The sequence below is a fragment of the Budorcas taxicolor genome, chromosome 15 (genome assembly GCF_023091745.1).
Source record: "Budorcas taxicolor isolate Tak-1 chromosome 15, Takin1.1, whole genome shotgun sequence".
In the NCBI taxonomy this organism is placed as follows: domain Eukaryota; kingdom Metazoa; phylum Chordata; class Mammalia; order Artiodactyla; family Bovidae; genus Budorcas; species Budorcas taxicolor.
Window position 1 is genome coordinate 43,047,181 of NC_068924.1, and position 17,898 is coordinate 43,065,078.

Here is a 17,898-nt window from a genome sequence, read left to right on the forward strand (position 1 = left end):
GGTGAACCCCGGACTTGCCAGAGGATCTGACAGCCCGGGCTTTCTGCGGAGACTGGGCGGGAGAGGCTTGTCTCCCTGGATGGAAGGACCTCCCAGCTCACTGGCGGTCCGCGGCCCGGCTGCTTCTGTGCCGGGGAAAGACAGTCTAGAGCCTCGAAGCTCCGCCGAGCGCAGGTTGTGCCCGCGAGAGGCCGCCTAAGCTTCTAGGGCACGGCGGAGCCTCCCGGCCTCCGCACCGGGAACCGTTTCCGGGTCGAATCCTTTTTGTAGCTGACCCGGCGCGGCCCGTGACGCAAGGGCCCAGACGGAAGTGCGGGCGGAGGAGCCCGAGCCGGAGGCCGGCCCGGAGCTGGTCCCGGGGGCTCCGGCTGTGGCGACTGCTGGGCCTGGCTGCGATGGCGACCCTGTGGGCCGGCCTCCTTCGTCTCGCCTCCATGCTCAGCCTGTCCTGCCTGGCGCTCTCGGTGCTGCTGCTGGTGCAGCTGTCAGACGCCGCCAAGGTGAGTCCCGCCCAGCCTTCGCTTCCGACCGGCGCTCCTCCTCTACCTCCGGCCTTGTCCACCTGAGCCCCACCCCAGTCCTCTGCCAGCCCTGCCAGCCCGATCCCTAGCGTCACAGCCCTGGCAGACCCCCGCCCGGAACCCTCCGGACCGCCGGATGGCACTCCCGCCCTCCAGCCCTGACAGCCGGACAGCCCCCGCCCCCACCCCCTCCCACCCCCGGCGCTGACACCCTACCCCGCCCCACCTGGTCCAGACGGGCCCGGACAGCATGTCCGGCTCCTTAAATTTCCCTTCCCAGCCCTGACAGGACCCACTTCCAACTTTACAGCCTTTCCAACTCTGAGAGCTTTTAACTTGAGCTTTACACTTAAGCTCTGACAGTCTACCGTCACCCTTCACCAGCCTCACGGACCACCCTCCGAAATTCCCCAAGCCCGTATAGGAAGGCCCAGCTCACAGGTGCCTTACCTCTTAGGAACTAACTCCTCTCAACTCATCTCTTAACAGATTCCCTTCCCACTGTAGGAACTTGCCTCTCCTGGCAGCCTTCCTTCTCAATAGGAAGGACCTACAGAGTCTCTCCAATACTTTGGCCACCTCATGCGAAGAGTTGACTCATTGGAAAAGACTCTGATGCTGGGAGGGATTGGGGGCAGGAGGAGAAGGGGACGACAGAAGATGAGATGGCTGGATGGCATCACCGACTCGATGGACAAGAGTTGGGGTGAACTCCGGGAGTTGGTGATGGACAGGGAGGCCTGGCTGCGATTCATGGGGTCGCAAAGAGTCGGACACGACTGAGCTGAGCGACTGAACTGAATAGAACAGAGTCTCTCACCGGCCTCATATCCTCACCTCACTCCCTCCAGGATCTCCTAGCCCCTTTGTTGCCTTCTCTTTTCTTGTTGATTTAGTGGGTAAGGGAGGATCCAAACTATAGGAGAGGTGAAGTTGTGGCCTTCTCCCCTGCTCCATTTCTTGGCCCTTCTCATCCCCTTGATTTCTGATGCTCATAGCAGTAAGCGGCAGCTTGCAGCACGCAGCAGCCGCGGTGGCTGGAAGCCAGATCTTAGTTTCCCAGATGGGGAGTCCTAAGCACTGGACCACAGGAGCCAACACTTAAGGCTAGAGTCCCTAGTCTTACCTGCCTAGTCAAGAATGAAAGCAGGCAAGGAGGCAGAAGGTAAAGAGTATGAAAAGTTTTGAAAAGAAAAGTACATGCGGAAAGGCTCATGGGCAACCTCAGAGAGAGTCGTGCTTTGGGGAAGTTTAAATCCTTTGTAAAGGGGCAGTTTTCCCGGTCTTCCTCTTCCCTCAGGCCAGTCACCTTGCTTTCTCAGTCCACCCCCACCCCCAGTTAATTTGTCTCAGGACCCTCCCCTGGGGTGTGCACATACCCTAACCAAGATGGATCTAAAGTGAAGGCTTCTGGGAGGAGCAAGACTGATTATGGGCCGGAATTATCCTCTGACTTTGGATTCCAAGGAGCCTTTCTGTGCAGGTGTAGTATCTCCCGTATCAGACAGGATTTTTTCCTTACTTTGTCCTTGCCATGATTGTTCCCTTCAGGTAAGAGACAAAGACTGGCTATTTACCCTGTTTTTGTTGGCTGTAAATTCCTCAACTGGAGCCCACCTGTATCTTATCTGAAAAAATGCAAAGAGTTGTTGTTGAGTCACTTAGTCATGTCTGACTCTGCCACCTCATGGACTACAGCAAGCACACCAGGCTTCCCTATCTTTCACCATCTCCCGGAGCGTACTGAAACTCCTATCCATTGAGTCAGTGATGCCATCCAACCATCTCATCCTCTGTCCTCCCCTTTACTTCCTGCCTTCAGTCTTTCCCAGCATTAGGGTCTTTTCTAATGAGTCAGTTCTTTGCATCAGGTGGCCAAAGTATTAGAGCTTCAGCTTCAGCATCAGTCTTTCCAATGAATATTCAGGATTTATTTCCTTTAGGATTGACTAGTTTGATCTCCTTACAGTCCAAGGGACTCTCAGGAGTCTTCTCCAACACCACAGTTCAGAAGCATCAGTTCTTCAGCATTCAGCCTTCTCTGTGGTCCAACTCTCACATCCATACATAACTACTGGAAAAACCATAGCTTTGACTAGACACACCTTTGTCGGCAAAGTTATGCCTCTGCTTTTTAATGCGCTATCTAGGTTTGTCATGGAGAAGGCAATGGCACCCCACTCCAGTACTCTTGCCTGGAAAATCCCGTAGGCGGAGGAGCCTGGTAGGCTGTAGTCCATGGGGTCGCTAAGAGTCGGACATGACTGAGCGACTTCCCTTTCGCTTTTCACATTCATGCATTGGAGAAGGCAATGGTGACCCACTCCAGTGTTCTTGCCTGGAGAATCCCAGGGACGGGGGAGCCTGGCGGGCTGCCATTTCTGGGGTCGCACAGAGTTGGACACAACTGAAGCGACTTAGCAGCAGCAGCAGCAGCAACAGGTTTGTCATAGCTTTTCTTCCATGGAGCAAGTCTCTTTGAATTTCGTGGCTGCAGTCACCATCTGAGGAGGTGACTAATAGTAGGGTTCCAACCTGGAACCCATCTATCTCCCACTTCACCCTCATGCTGCTCTCTAGTCCCCTTCATGCCCATACCCTCCAAACCTGCCCTGTGCTTCCTCCTTGATGAACTGGCTCATTACTGGAGGAAACAGAAGGCATTCACATTAATTTGATGGGAAAATAGAATGATATTTGCATTTTTTAAATTGGAGCTTTACTCTATAATACCTTTAAATACAGAGGCCAGGAAGGATGAGTGACAGGCATACAGATGGGAGGTTTGGTCAGGGATTTTTTTAAATTGAAATATTGATAATGCTGTGTTAGTTTCAAGTGTACAGAAAATAACTCAGGTTCGTTTTCATTATAGGTTATTATAGCAGGTCCTTGTTGTTTATGTCAAGGTTTCTTTTAAATCTTCCCCAGTTCCCTTCAGAAAAAGGGACGGCATCAAGTGTCCTGATTTTCAAAACACTGATTGCACCGTCTGCGTATCTACTGTCATCACTTTAAGTGGCACATTCCTGTAACCCTGTATTTGTCAGTCTTCCTTACTTGGGAGTGTCCTAATTGTGGGAAGGAGCCGTGTCTTAGACTTCCTTGAATCCACCTCCTTTCGCTCAAGTTCTGGCACAGGACAAATGCTCACTAAGTAGCTGCTGAATGAGTAAATGACTTATCAACAACTCTGCCAGACATGCCACTATATATAGGAGTTTTGGGCTCGGTCCTCTGGAGGCTACTGAGTCACTGCCTTCCTTCTGAGATTAGATTCCCCTTTGCTGAGAAAGCATCTCCTACTCCTGTTCATAGATTTAGTCACCTGTTCTTCACTTCTTCAAACTTGCTTTTTCAGTAGTTGTCCTCTCTGTGTCCCAGGGATTAGAAGCAAAGTTTCCTGGGAAGAGTATACCAAACTGATCTCAGCTACATGCAAGCTACTTCCTTTATGTACTTCCTTTTTTGTTGTAGCTGAGTGCCTCTAAAACTTCATCCCTTTAGGAGTCTGTCCCAACTCACTTTATCCATATCAGTGCCTTTATACCAAAGGGCATAAGGGTTATGGGCAGAATTGTGACTTGTTTTGTAATTTTTAGTTTGATATTTCCTAACCCTTCGGTAATCAACATTCTTACTTGAAGGCACAGCTGTCAGTCTACTATGTCTTCCTACTGGCAGGTAGATGATAATGTTAGCACAATTTTGTCACGTGACTGAAAATGTGATTCATAAACCACAGATACTAGGTATTATTTCAGAATAATTTTATGTATTATGTAATTATTCGTGAGCATTACCAATGGTTTTTTAAAAACTTGTATCTCTTAAAGTTATTTAAAAATTTAAATGAATAGTTTTGGAATATTTGGCAGGGGATGCTTAACAAAATGTGTACGTTGCAGTTTCTAAAAATATTGATGATAAACCGTCAACAAGCTATACTAAGTTTCTATTTTGGTTACAGAATTCTGAGGATGTCCGATGTAAATGTATCTGTCCTCCCTATAAAGATAATTCTGGGCATATTTATAATAAGAACATATCCCAAAAAGACTGGTAAGTATTCTGTGTTACTGAATCACCTGTCACATTTCTTTCTTTGGTTGTCACTGTTAGCACTGGATATTCATCCAATGTATTGTTTTCTTTTTAAGTATTTATTTTTAAGCAAAAGTGTTGAATTCCATTTCCATTTGAAAAAATGAGAGTAGGACCCTGAGTGCATCAAGTAAGTCTAAAGGAATGTAGCCAAAAGCCCCAGGCAAGGAGGGTTTTACATTGGGGTGGGGCTGAGTTCGTGGCACCTGAACTCCCCATAGCCACCCTTCTGTGTGCCCTTAAATTTAGGCCCTTCTTGCTTTGCAGTTGAAGGTAAGCAAGGCTCACTTATCTGGGTTACAGTTTTTACAACTTGTAGGTTTTGATGCTATATTGTCAGATATAGGAGACTATGTTTTAAAGTGTCAGAAGGCTCAGGAAGGAGTGGGAATGAGCCATAGACACCAGAGTTTACCAGTTGGTGGGCCAGTAGGTTATAGATATGCCAAGTCATCAGTCCCTTCAGCTCTTGGTATATAATCCAGCAATGACTGGGATCCTGACTGGTTTGTCACCAGCAGTCTTCTCTGTTTATCCCAGTGAACCTTTCAAATGATAGCTTTTTCTACACGTGCTATAAAATGATTGGGAAGCAGTCATTTAAGGATAGGTGGGCGCCTTACCCCTGGACTGGAACATTTTATAGTTTGCAGTGGGAGATTGCCAGGATAGGCATAGAAGAAAAATAGCTCCAGATGTTACCATACTATAACATATACCTGATTTCACAGTGAAATAGACCGAAAAGTTTGAAAGCAGAATTAAATTCATTCGGTTACAATATTCCAAGCTGACTTTGAATAAGAAAATGCAGACTTTGAGCATGTTTAGCTTTTTTGATTCTATTGTCTATTTTTCCCATGAAGTTCAGTCTATAAGTTCCCATTTAAGTTTAATCTGACATTTGGTAAGTATGTTCTTGAGAACTTCTATGTTCCACTTTAAACTGTCTTGTATTACAAAGTGATATGGCTATTCTTTTAGGTTTTATATCTGCAAGTTATTTTATATGAAAAGAAAACTCAAATAAGTTATTCCTGTAAATTTCCCAAATGTATTGAGCACTTATAATCAGTTTACTCTGTTATCAGTAATAGAGTATGACGCTTGTTACTTGAGTGGCAAATGAACTCACTGTTCAAGTGTTTAGCTCTAATCTTTTCACAGACTTTTTGTTACTCCAGGTTTACAGAGAGTAAAGCGTCTGCCTGAAATGCGGGAGAACCAGGTTCGATCCCTGGATCGGGAACATTCCCCTGAAGAAGGAAATGGCAACCCACTCCAGTACTCTTGCCTAGAAAATTCCATGGATGGAGGAGCCTGGTGGGCTATAGTCCATGGGGTCGCAAAGAGTTGGACACGACTGAATGACTTCACTCACTTATTCTCATATGTCATTTATCCCTGGTTACTGGTAAAAATAGGGAGCTTTGAAAATAAACAGCTGAAAACAAGACTTGCCTTGGAATTTTTCCTCCTTCTCACTCTTGCTTTCTGTCTGCAGCTGAGCCTTTGCCTCTGGGTAGGTTCACAGATGTCACTGAAAGGTTTTAACTGGCTTTAGGAGGGCACGCAAGTTATGATTAGTTAAGATGTTACAGTCTTCCGAGGCTTCCGGTATTTTATGTGACTTTATATGTATGTATGTATATATATATTATATATATGGGTATCTTATCTGACACTATATACACACACACACACACACACACACATATATATATAAGTGAAAGTGTTAATAGCTCAGTCATGGCTGACTCTTTGTGACCCCATGGACTGTAGCCAGCCAGGCTCCTCTGTCCATGGAATTCTCCAGGCAAGAATACTGGAGTGCCTTGCCATTCCCTTCTTCAGGATGTCTTCCCGACCCAGGGATCAAAGCCAGGTCTCCTGCATTGCAAGCAGTTAGGTTTACCAATGAGCCACCAGGAAATACCAGTATTTCCCTCCTGGTACCTGTAATGTATTTACTTCCTGGTAAATATACCTATATATATTATATATATATTTATCTTCTGGCCTCCATTTTGTCCAGTTGTCAGCTTTAATTTTTCATTGACCTGTGCTGCTGCTAAGTCGCTTCAGTCGTGTCCGACTCTGTGTGACCCCATAGACAGCAGCCCACCCAGGCTCCTCCGTCCCTGGGATTCTCCAGGCAAGAACACTGGAGTGGGTTGCCATTGCCTTCTCCAGTGCATGAAAGTGAAAAGTGAAAGGGAAGTCGCTCAGTCGTGTCCGACTGTTAGCAACCCCCTGGACTGCAGCCTACCAGGCTCCTCCGCCCATGGGATTTTCCAGGCAAGAGTACTGGAGTGGATTGCCATTGCCTTCTCCGTCATTGACCTACACTGTCTAGCTTAAGAAAAGTTTGAGTTCTCTGGTTTATGTTGGGGTGTGATTCGAAGCTGATAATGTCCTCCTTTAGGCACTAGGGGGAGGTGTTGCCTAGTTCCTAAAGTGGCTGTATTTAAGAGTAATAAGAGTTCTGTATTGGGTTCTGTGTTTACAGTGACTGGCCAGACAGAACCAAACTTCCTGTTTCCTTTCCCATCCTGCACAGCACTCAGAATCTCTTTGTTATTAACGGTATTTATACTTCCAAAGAAATACTCAATACTTAGATTCCCAAGTAATTCTTAAGTATTGTGACTAAGGCTTCTGAAGCTGATCTAGGAAACTAAGTAGGAGATAAATCTCATTTTCCTGAGGTTCAAAGAAATATGGGTGGGATGAGGTGGGGGGAACTGTTCGGTGTAATTAGCTATTCATATACCACACTGTGGCAGTTTAGATGTTGGTTAATTCATAAAAGAATTAATCTTGTATGCAAGAATACTGGAGTGGGCTGCCATTTCCTTCTCCAGGGGATCTTCCCAACCCAAGGATCGAAGCTGGGTCTCCTGCATTGCAGACAGACGCTTTACCGTCTGAGCCACCAGGGAAGCCTGAATAATAGTCCAGGTCACCTTAAATCATTTAAAGCAAGACAGAAATATAGCTGTCCTAGGAGGCAGGAGCCTTTTATTCCGGTCCTTTTAGCTGTTCATGTAGTCTGACCTCATGCAGCTGAGCTCTCAGAGTTCTGGGCTACATGCCCTCCATGGTTCTGAGCTAGATACCCCTGCAGTGGGATTTAGCTTCCTCTATTTTATGCCTGCATCCAGCTGGATACATTCCTTGTCTTCAATACGTTTGGAACAGATATGACACACTTGTATGGTGTAAGTTTGGGACCTTACTCTTCTTTGAAATTCTGCCGGTTGAGACTTACTTTTTCATTACTACCTTTATTAAAATTAAATTAACTGTTAAGAAAAACTGATTCTTTGTTCTACTCCAGCTCACAGGGAACAAAACACAAAAAAGTATGTTCTGATAGGGCAAAAGGAAAGAATCAGCCTGGAGCATTGGGTGCTGCCGAGAAGGTGGGTGGAGTGAGACAGACAGGATGCCTGAATGAGGCAGGATGCTGTGGTAGTTCTTAAGGCAAGCAGAAGTGCCTAAGGGACAGATGACGAGAGGGGCTGGCAGGAGGACAGGAGAGCTTTGCCTACCTTTGCCTAAGGGGATCAGAGTAGTGGGCTCTTAATAGCTGTGGAGAGTAAGAATTTAATTATTTCCTAGAATTGACAGACTTCTAGAAAATAAGATTTTTTGAGTAGAATTGCTTTTTCATAAGCCATAAATAAATGGCAAATGGGGAGAAAATAAACAACATCCAACAACAAAAACATTAAGCCTTTTATCATTATTTATGTACTGTTGCCAGGTAATGTTTTCATTTTTAAATATTTTTGTTGTCCTAAACCTACTTCTCCATGCTTTTTAAATAGACTCCTTGAGAAAAGTAATTGTTTCTTACTCTGGTGTTCGGTTTTCAGAGTTTCATAATTTACCATCTGTTAGGTGTGATTAGCCGTTCATATACCACATGTGGCAGTTCAGATGTTAGTTAATTCGTAAAGGAGGTAATTGTGTTTGAATAATGCTCCAGATCACCTTAAATCAGTTTAGCAGTTTTACTTGCTAAATAAACAAGTCTAAATATGACTTGATCTGCTAAGTAGCTTTCAGTCCCATTTGGGATTTTTAGATGCATTTTTTTTAACTATGAATAGCACTTTTGAAAAATAGCTGCTACATATGTGTCTTTATGGTTGGATCATTGAAAAAGCAAAAGAGTTTCAGAAAAACATCTATTTCTGCTTTATTGACTATGCCAAAGCCTTTGACTGTGTGGATCACAACAAACTGTGGAAAATTCTTCAAGAGATGGGACTACCAGACCACCTGACCTGCCTCCTGAGAAATCTGTGTGCAGATCAGGAAGCAACAGTTAGAACTGGACATGGGACAACAGTTCCAAATCGGTAAAGGAGTATGTCAAGGCTGTATATTGTCACCCTGCTTATTTAACTTCTATGCAGAGTACATCATGCAAAATGGATGAAGCGCAAGCTGGAACCAAGATTGCCAGGAGAAATATCAATAACCTCAGATATGCAGATGACACCACCCTTATGGCAGAAAGCAAAGAAGACCCTCTCTGTTTTGCTAAAGAGCCTCTTGATGAAAATGAACGACGAGAGTAAAAAAGTTGGCTTAAAACTCAACATTCAGAAAACTTAAATTCATGGCATCTAGTCCCATCACTTCATGGCAAATAGATGGGGAGACAATGGAAACAGTGACAGACTATTTTTGGGGGCTCCAAAATCACTACAGATGGTGACTGCAGCCATGAAATTAAAAGACGCTTTCTCCTTAGAAGAAAAGCTATGACCAACCTAAATAGCATATTAAAAAGCAGAGACATTACTTTGCCAACAAAGGTCCATCTAGTCAAAGCTTTGATTTTTCCAGTAGACAGTATGGATGTGAGAGTTGGACTATAAAGAAAGCTGAGCACCAAAGAATTGATGCTTTTGAACTGTGGTGTTGGAGACGACTCTTGAGAGTCCCTTGGACTGCAAGGAGATCCAACCAGTTCATCCTAAAGGAAATCAGTCCTGAATATTCATTGGAAGGACTGATGTTGAAGCTGAAACTCCAATACTTTGGTCACCTGTTGTGAAGAACTGACTCATTTGAAAAGACTCTGATGCTGGGAAAGATTGAAGGCGGGAGGAGAAGGGGACGACAGGATGAGACAGTTGGATGGCACCAGCGACTCATGAGTTTGAGTAAGCTCTGGGAGTTGGTGATGGAAAGGGAGGCCTGGCGTGCTGCAGTCCATGGGATCACAAAGAGTCAGACACGACTGAGCGACTGAACTGAACGGTTTATTTGACTGTTGTGTGCTCAGTCACTCAGTCGTGTCCGACTCTTTGCGACCACATGAATTGCAGCACGCCAGGCCTCCCTGTCCATCACCAACTCCCAGAGTTTACTCAAACTCATGTCCATCGAGTCAGTGATGCCATCCAGCCATCTCATCCTCTGTCGTCCACTTCTCCTCCTGCCCCCAATCCCTCCCAGCATCAGAGTCTTTTGCAATGAGTCAGCTCTTCGCATGAGGTGGCCAAAGTACTGGAGTTTCAGCTTTAGCATCATTCCTTCCAAAGAAATCCCAGGGCTGATCTCCTTCAGAATGGACTGGTTGGATCTCCTTGCAGTCTTACCAAATTGCTAATATTGAGAGGAAATGATTTCACTTCCCTTACTGATTATGTGTTCCTTATTTATTTCATTGGGTAAGCTCCGTGATTATTCTGGATTTCAGGAAAGGTTTGATCAGTGTGAGTAGAAAATCCAGCTAGGTTTAGACAGTATTTTATCTTTGTTTTTTTTTTTCAGTGATTGCCTTCATGTTGTGGATCCCATGCCTGTGCGGGGTCCTGACGTAGAAGCATACTGTCTTCGCTGTGAATGCAAATATGAAGAAAGAAGTTCGGTTACGATCAAGGTAAGAAAGGAAAAAAATCCATCTTTTCTGCTTCTGAAACAGTTTTTGATGGTATCTAAACAGGAAAGAAAATGCTGGACATTGGGATTCTGTCTAGTTACCTAAACTATCGCTCTTCCATCCTCTTCTCCAATACCCTCTTACCTACTTCTTCCTTATCCCCAGCCCCCACTCTGAAAGGAGTAATAAGCCTACTCTCCACCTGCCTCATTGAGATGCTTTGTAGATTAATTAGGACACCTTAGATGGTTGTGATATGTGAAATGGCACAAAGAAGCCCTGTGTATAATTAGCATTTCCAGAAAGACATTCCAGCTTCTCCTTCGCCCACGAATGCCAAGCAGCATAATTAGACCTTCTTCCTGCCCTCTCAACTCTTAGAAAAAGTTACATATTTAGTGACTGCACTATCCTAGAAACATCATAGCTGGATTTTAAGATTCTCTTTCTTTATCTCTTATAGGAAATGGAATGTAGATCACTTTTATCTCAATTTGGACCTCTGATGAGTTCAATTACTTTATTATGATAGATGGTAGTTCTTTTTCCCAATTTTAATATGGGGTTTCCCATTTCTGTTCCACAAAAAAAGGCTTCAGGGGAGTATGGAGTGGCCAGCTGTGCCAGTTACAGAATTCCTGTTGTGATTGACCATGCCAGAGAGCCTCTACTCCAGCAGGATGCCTCCCTGTAAAGAAATCATCATAAACTATTTTTAAACAAAATTTTAATGTATAATTTGCATCCCCAAATATCAATCATATTAAGTGTACAGTTTTATAAAAATTTTAGCAAATTTAAAACCATTTTTTAAAATCCAGTTTTAGAACATTCCCATTACCCCCAAAAGATCCCTGATGCCCATTTATCTTTGATCCCATGCCTACCTCCAGCCCTGAAATTGAAGTGAAAGTGTTAGTCCCTCAGTTGTGTCTGACTGTGTCTTTGTGGACTGTAGCCCACCAGGCTCCTCTGTCCACGTGATTCTCTAGGCAGGAATACTGGAGTGGGTTCCCTTCTCCAGGGGATCTTCTTGACCTAAGGATTCAACCTGGGTCTCCTGCATTGCCGGTTGATTCTTTACCATCTGAGCCACCCGAGAAGCCCACCCCCAGCCCTGGATAATTACTGTTCTGCTTTGTATGTCTAGATCTGGACATTTCATATAAATAGAATCAGAAAATGCGTGCTTTTCTACAACTGGTTTCTTTCACACAGCATAATGTTCTTGAGGTTCACTCATGCTATAGCATGTATCAGCACTTAATTACTTCTTATTACTGAATAGCATTCTTGAATATACCACATTTTCTTTTTCTATTCATCAGTTGATGGACATGTGGATTATTTCCAGGTTTTTATTCTTAGGAATAATGCTGTTATGAATATCAGTGTATGTGCTTTGGATATATGTTTTCCTTTCCCTCGGGTAGATTCCTAAAAGAGGTAAGTTTGTATTTAACTTTTTAAGAGTCTGCCAGATTGTATTCTAAAATAGCTGTACCGTTCTACATTCTTAACCAGCGATGTATGAGGGTTCAGTTTCTGTACATCCTCACTAACATTTGGTATTGTCTGTCTTTAACTGTAGCCCTAGTGGGAGGTGTCACACTCTGCTGCTTGACACCACACAAATTAAGATCTCAAGAAAATCTTGTGCCTAAAATGTATTTTTGTATGTCTGAATTGATCTAAAACAGTATGCTGTTGAAATTCATCTTAACTACATTTTCTATTAGGATTCCTAATGGAAAGTGGTCTTGACTGCAGTGCTGTTGAACTTAGGACACTATATTCAGGTGAAAAAAGCAGTGGTAGCAATGATTAGTAGTAGGTGAAGATGGAGTTTTGAAGACTTGTGAAAAGGCCCCAAAGACAAAAAAATGCTTTCTTTCCTCTTTTTCTATAAATAATACTTTGGTGAAGAGTTGAGTTTGTTTCTTATGTTGGAATCTGGTTTGTATAGAAATCCTGTGTGGTTAATAGATGGGCCAGTCTTGACTATGGCTTTAGTAGTATTATACAAAATTCTGATTTCTTGGCTTGAATAGAGATGTAACTTATTTTCAATTTCCTTTAGGTTACCATTATAATTTATCTCTCCATTTTGGGCCTTCTACTTCTCTACATGGTATATCTTACTCTGGTTGAGCCCATACTGAAGAGACGCCTGTTTGGACACTCACAGTTGATACAGAGCGATGATGATGTTGGGGTGAGTTCTTAACATGCCCCCACTGTTAAGTCTCTGTCATCTGTTAAGTCTCATGCCAGTCTCTGTCATCATCTGATGTAAAGTGCAGGTGAAGAGTAGTTCCATATAAATGTCCATGTGCTGGAGCACATCCTCAACCAGAGAAACTAAAGACGGGTCTAATATGAATGTGTCTAATATGAGGTCTAATGTGAGGAAATTGTTCTGTGAAGCCGTAAATGTGGTGGCTTAGACAGATGATCCTTGGTGAGTGTGCTGTACAAGGCTTTGCTTTCTGTATCAGGGGCACAGTTTTCATCACCTTTTCCTGTTTATGTTGAGGAAAGCATCTGAGATAGTTTTCTCCCCAGGCTCCAACCTAAACTACCACCTTTCCTGTCAACATCACCAAATATTTTGAAAGGCAAAGAAGCTTTAGTTGAGAACTGCTCACCCTCAGTTGAGAACTGCTAACATATAAAAATGTTATATGTCCAAGACCACACAAACCATTTCATTATAGGCACATAGATAAAAGCTCTGACTTACATACATTGCATATGGCATTAAATATGAGGTTCCTGATTTTAGGAATAGACAATATTAGGGCTTCTCTGGTGGCTTAGATGGTAAAGAGTCTGTCTGCAATGCAGGAGACCTAGGTTTGATCCCTGGGTCGGGAAGATCCCCCAGAGAAGGGAATGGCAACCCACTCCACTATTCTTGCCTGGAGAATTCCATGGACAGAGGAGCCTGGCAGGTTATATAGTTCATGGAGTCACAGAACTGTCACTGTCAATATTAATTTAATACACAGAACATAAAATAAATGGATACACAAATGTGTAGATGAAAACATGTAGGAAAGGCATTTGATTGATGGGGCCTTGTGCTTAGTAACCATTTTGTTCATCAGGGATTGATCCTATGTACATGTCTACCATATAAGAACATTGTTTTTAGAGGCCTGGCTGACTTTTGGATATCTGTTAAATTGATTCTGGGTAGAGAGAGGTTTTCTAAACAGAGCAATGAATGTATGATAACAACTGTACAATAAGAAGTTGAATTTAAATTCCTACAATTGTTGCTAATCCAAGATGAGAGTTCTTCACTCTTTATGTGCCTTTAAACATGCTTTTGTTAAATCCTCAGTTAAATTCTGTTTTATTTTTTTCCATGTTTGTTGGATGTAGAGCACTTTGAATCAGAGAGCACAAATAGTTAAGACATTCACTGCAAGTTGTCACAATATTTACTGTATCATATATCCATGACACATCATTACTGTTATCAAAGCATTACATTAAAACATGTTTTATATTTATTGTAATCTTATCCAGTGTTAAAAGAGCAAATATATATAAAGGGTAAACCTCTATGTGCGTTCTCCCGGCATAGATGAGCACAAGCAGCTAGTTCAGTCTTGTTCTGATGGAGAATAGACCGAAAGGATTAACTGGTTTGTTTAGTCCTTTAATTTGTTTCTTAAGAAGATGTTTCTCCCGCTACCTTGAAGAGTAGATAAAAAACTATGAAATTGAGAAGTACTCTGCTGGTAAAGCACATCCCTCTTCCCAGTCCTGTTTGTGCCAAAACAAACCAACGGTAATAATGTTTTATATACAAGTTCATTAAAGCGCTGTGTTCGTATAGTGCCATTTTAATCTCCCTGAACAAACTCTGTATGTTGACAAGATGTGACACCAGGTCAAGGTTAAGGGAGCTAAGACTTGTGTTTGTACTTATTTATTAGACGACCTTGGATTGGTTTACTTTTTCATGGGAAATACAATAATCCAACAACAGGATAAAGGAATCCGTCTTCCTTTTTCCTAACCTCTTTTCTTACATCTTTGAAACAGTTGAACTTTATGGAATTGTTTTTATTATTTTCATTTGTAAGGTTAAAAAAAAGAATGGGGTTTGTACAAGATATTACCTAAATTAAGCAAAAAGTTGAAGCAATTTTGGTAAAGAAGGCAGGGATAGATTCTTTATAGAAAGCTCTTTGCTGTCTTTGAAATGTTGACATTATATAAATATCTTGCAATAAAAAGAAGACCAGGTATTAAAACACTGTTTATATATAGTTATATATATAGTTATATAAATAGTTATATATATAGTTATATATATATAGTTATGCAGTTATCTACAGCTTTCCATAGACATGCTGTCTCCTGCCCTGGGTATATAATAGAGCTTTGGCAAACATGCACAGCAAAACAATATTCTTTTCAAGAGGCCAAGTTTAACAGCACTGAGTTGTGACTTATCTCCTATGTTGGAACATTTAGAAGCATTGCTATTCAAGTTCAGGAAGAAGAGATCAAGGAAAAGACAAACAAAAGCAATAAATTAGTACTGACTGCCTTTTGTCATTTGGGCAGCTGTGTTTATATCTTATTCATAGATAGATTAGCATGGTGGTTTCCTGTGTAATGACGACAAACATCAGTGGTATTGGTTTATTTTGACCAGGATAGGTTGGTTTTCTACCCAGATGCCTGGGTGATGCTGCAGTAATCTCTCTTCTCAGGCAGCAGCTAACATGGAAGCTGCCATGTGCTCAGCAATGGAAGATTCAAGACTTTATCAAACAGAAATGCTGAAGTAATAATCCTTTACCGTCCTTAGCAGTCGAGGGTAATTGGAGCACTTGAGCTGTATCTCTGTCCATTACAGATTGGGGAAGGGGATGGCGAGAATGAAAAAGTTCTAAGTGTATGTGTTGAGAGCATAAGAAGAAATTAAAACCACACAAGATGGGACTTGCTGGTGGTCCAATGGCTAACACTGCACTCCCAATGCAGGGTATCTGAGTTCAATCCCTGGTCAGGGAATTAGATCCCACATACTGCAAGTAAAGATTCCACATGCTGCAAATAAGACCTGGGACAGCCAAATAAATAATAAAACAAAAGTAAGTAAATGTAAAAAAAATAACCAAGATACGATCCAGTCAGCTTATCTCCCAGGATGAATGTGGTCCCAAGCTGGCAAGTAACAATTCTAATATATATGAGAGTCAGGTTAGGATATTAAAAAGACAGGTCTTTTCCTCAGTCACAGATTAGCTGGATGAATAAAGCAAGGCAAAGCCCTACCCTCTGTCTGTAACTTGTAGATATTAACATGCAAATAGATTTTCTTTCCACAGCTCATCAAGAAAGACTTCTCTAACATAAATGACCACTGTCTTTATCTTGGTTCCTCTTTCTTAAGGGAAATTTCTTTGGAAATGGTGACTCATGGGAACATTGCACAGATACTCCTCATTGCTTGTTTTATTTGAATCACCTATTTCTGTAGCTGGGTTCATCCTGCTTCTGGTATTGAGGGCCTAAGAAGGCTTGGCTAAATTAGATGGTCTGTTTAACAGTCCAGCTGCTCCAGTCTCTGTGGCTGGATAGCTGCTATTGTGCGTGTGTGTTTTACATGGATCATGCCGTCTGATGTTCTCCATTCCTGCACTTTCAGGATCACCAGCCTTTTGCAAATGCCCATGATGTGCTGGCCCGCTCCCGCAGTCGAGCCAATGTACTAAATAAGGTCGAGTATGCCCAGCAGCGTTGGAAGCTTCAAGTTCAAGAGCAGCGAAAATCCGTCTTTGACCGTCATGTTGTCCTCAGCTAACTGGGAACTGAATTCATGGTGACTAGAAAGAAATGAGGCAGACAATGGGAAAAAGATTGACTGAGTTTTCCTGGGTTTTGTTTTAATACCCTGTTGATTTCTCCAACTCTTGCTGGAAAATTCAAAACTCGAAACAAAAACACGCTTGTTGTTTTCTTTTCTCATTAATGTATTAATCAAGGCATTTTTTTTTTTAAGCACACACCTCAGACAGTGTCAGCCAATAAATCTTTTCCTATTTGTGACTTTTACTAATAAAAATATGTCTGTCTGTAAATTATCTTGAAGTCCTTTACCTGGAAAAAGCACTCTTTTTACCACACAGTTTTGACTTGGTTTTCAAGATAATTTTCAGGTAGGGTTTTTGTGTGGTATTTTTTGTTTTTGGCAGAGGAGGGGAGGGATGTGTGGGAAGTGCTTAACATACCTTTTCTCAAGTCACCTTACTAAACAAACTTTTGGAGATAAACTTTGCCTTTTATTTTCAAGATTCATTTATATTTTGCAGTATGCCAGCCTCATCCGGGAGTTGGTGATGAACAGGGAGGCCTGGTGTGCTGCAGTCCATGGGCTTGCAAAGAGTTGGACATAACTGAGTGACTGAACTGAACTTAGCCTCATCAAAGCCCCAACTTACCTATTTGAATTTTTGCACTGACTGTATTATCTAGACATCTGGTTGCCCTGTGGCTTCACTTTATGGTAAATTAGATCTGAAAATGCACTGTGGCCCTTCACAAAAAGCAGATTTTCTTTATGTACTGTGATGTCTGATGCAATGCATCCTAGAACAAACTGGCTGCTCGCTAGTCTAATGACTAAACATAGTCTTGGTGTGTGGTCTTTCTCATCTTGTAGTATCTTTAAGGATAAATCCTAAGGACTTGGACACTTACAATAAAGAAAGTTTCTTTTAAACCCAAGCCTCCCTGGATTGATGACATACACATATTTGTCAGGACCTCCAATCAGGTTGAGAGGCAGCTATTTGGACTCTGGTGTGTGCAGCTTTGAACTAGGATTGGAGTTCAGGTTGCCTCCCTCTGAAAGGTGTAGCAGTTATTGGATAACTGGATTGGATTTTTTCTTCCTATGTCCTCTTTGAAATGTAACAATAAAAATAATTTTTGAAACATCTACCAGTGTATCTATCCCAGCTTTTCTCTCCTCCCTCTTTTGCTGTATGATGAACTTGAAAATATAAAGACAAATTATATCCTGTTGAAAGACTTGTTTTATACAGTCTAATCATAAAACAGTGGTACTAAATTATCTCTATGTGCGTGTGTGGTGGGGAGAGAGAGAACATATGGGTACTTAGATGGGTCTCTGAAAGTACACATATATTTGGATAAATTGAGGGATTTAAGATGCATGAAGGAGTGCCTGTTTTAAAAATTTCTTGGCAAAAATTAGTATTTAGTATTAGAACTAAATCACATTAATTTCATAAGGGTGAGATTTTAGGAGCTATAAATGGGGTTTTTGGTTAGTGAAAAACTTTTTTAAAACTCCCAAATCAAACCTAAAATTGT

The 17,898-nt window shown here is 42.2% G+C and overlaps 1 protein-coding gene across 2 annotated transcripts; it reads left to right on the forward strand.

Annotated features, from left to right (window-relative positions):
* The first annotated feature begins 314 nt into the window (after nucleotides 1-314).
* Nucleotides 315-17,500, forward strand: TMEM9B (TMEM9 domain family member B). Of its 2 annotated transcripts, XM_052652746.1 has the most exons (6): nucleotides 368-500; nucleotides 4,492-4,583; nucleotides 8,851-8,995; nucleotides 10,422-10,530; nucleotides 12,611-12,745; nucleotides 16,208-17,500. In XM_052652746.1, the coding sequence occupies exons 2-6, from the start codon at nucleotides 4,502-4,504 to the stop codon at nucleotides 16,361-16,363; spliced, it is 627 nt and encodes a 208-aa protein (XP_052508706.1). In that variant the 5' UTR covers nucleotides 368-500; nucleotides 4,492-4,501; the 3' UTR covers nucleotides 16,364-17,500. The 2 variants fall into 2 exon arrangements, with proteins under 2 accessions (XP_052508707.1, XP_052508706.1); XM_052652747.1 differs by lacking the exon at nucleotides 8,851-8,995 and having other exon boundaries at nucleotides 315-500.
* The last annotated feature ends 398 nt before the right edge of the window (nucleotides 17,501-17,898 follow it).

Excerpts from the sequence above, each read along its gene's own strand:
- TMEM9B (XM_052652746.1), top strand. The coding sequence starts at position 4,502 with ATGTCCGATGTAAATGTATCTGTCCTCCCTATAAAGATAATTCTGGGC. Across the intron at positions 10,531-12,610 it reads GAAGTTCGGTTACGATCAAG|GTTACCATTATAATTTATCT; the intron begins GTAAGAAAGGAA and ends AATTTCCTTTAG. Across the intron at positions 12,746-16,207 it reads AGAGCGATGATGATGTTGGG|GATCACCAGCCTTTTGCAAA; the intron begins GTGAGTTCTTAA and ends CTGCACTTTCAG.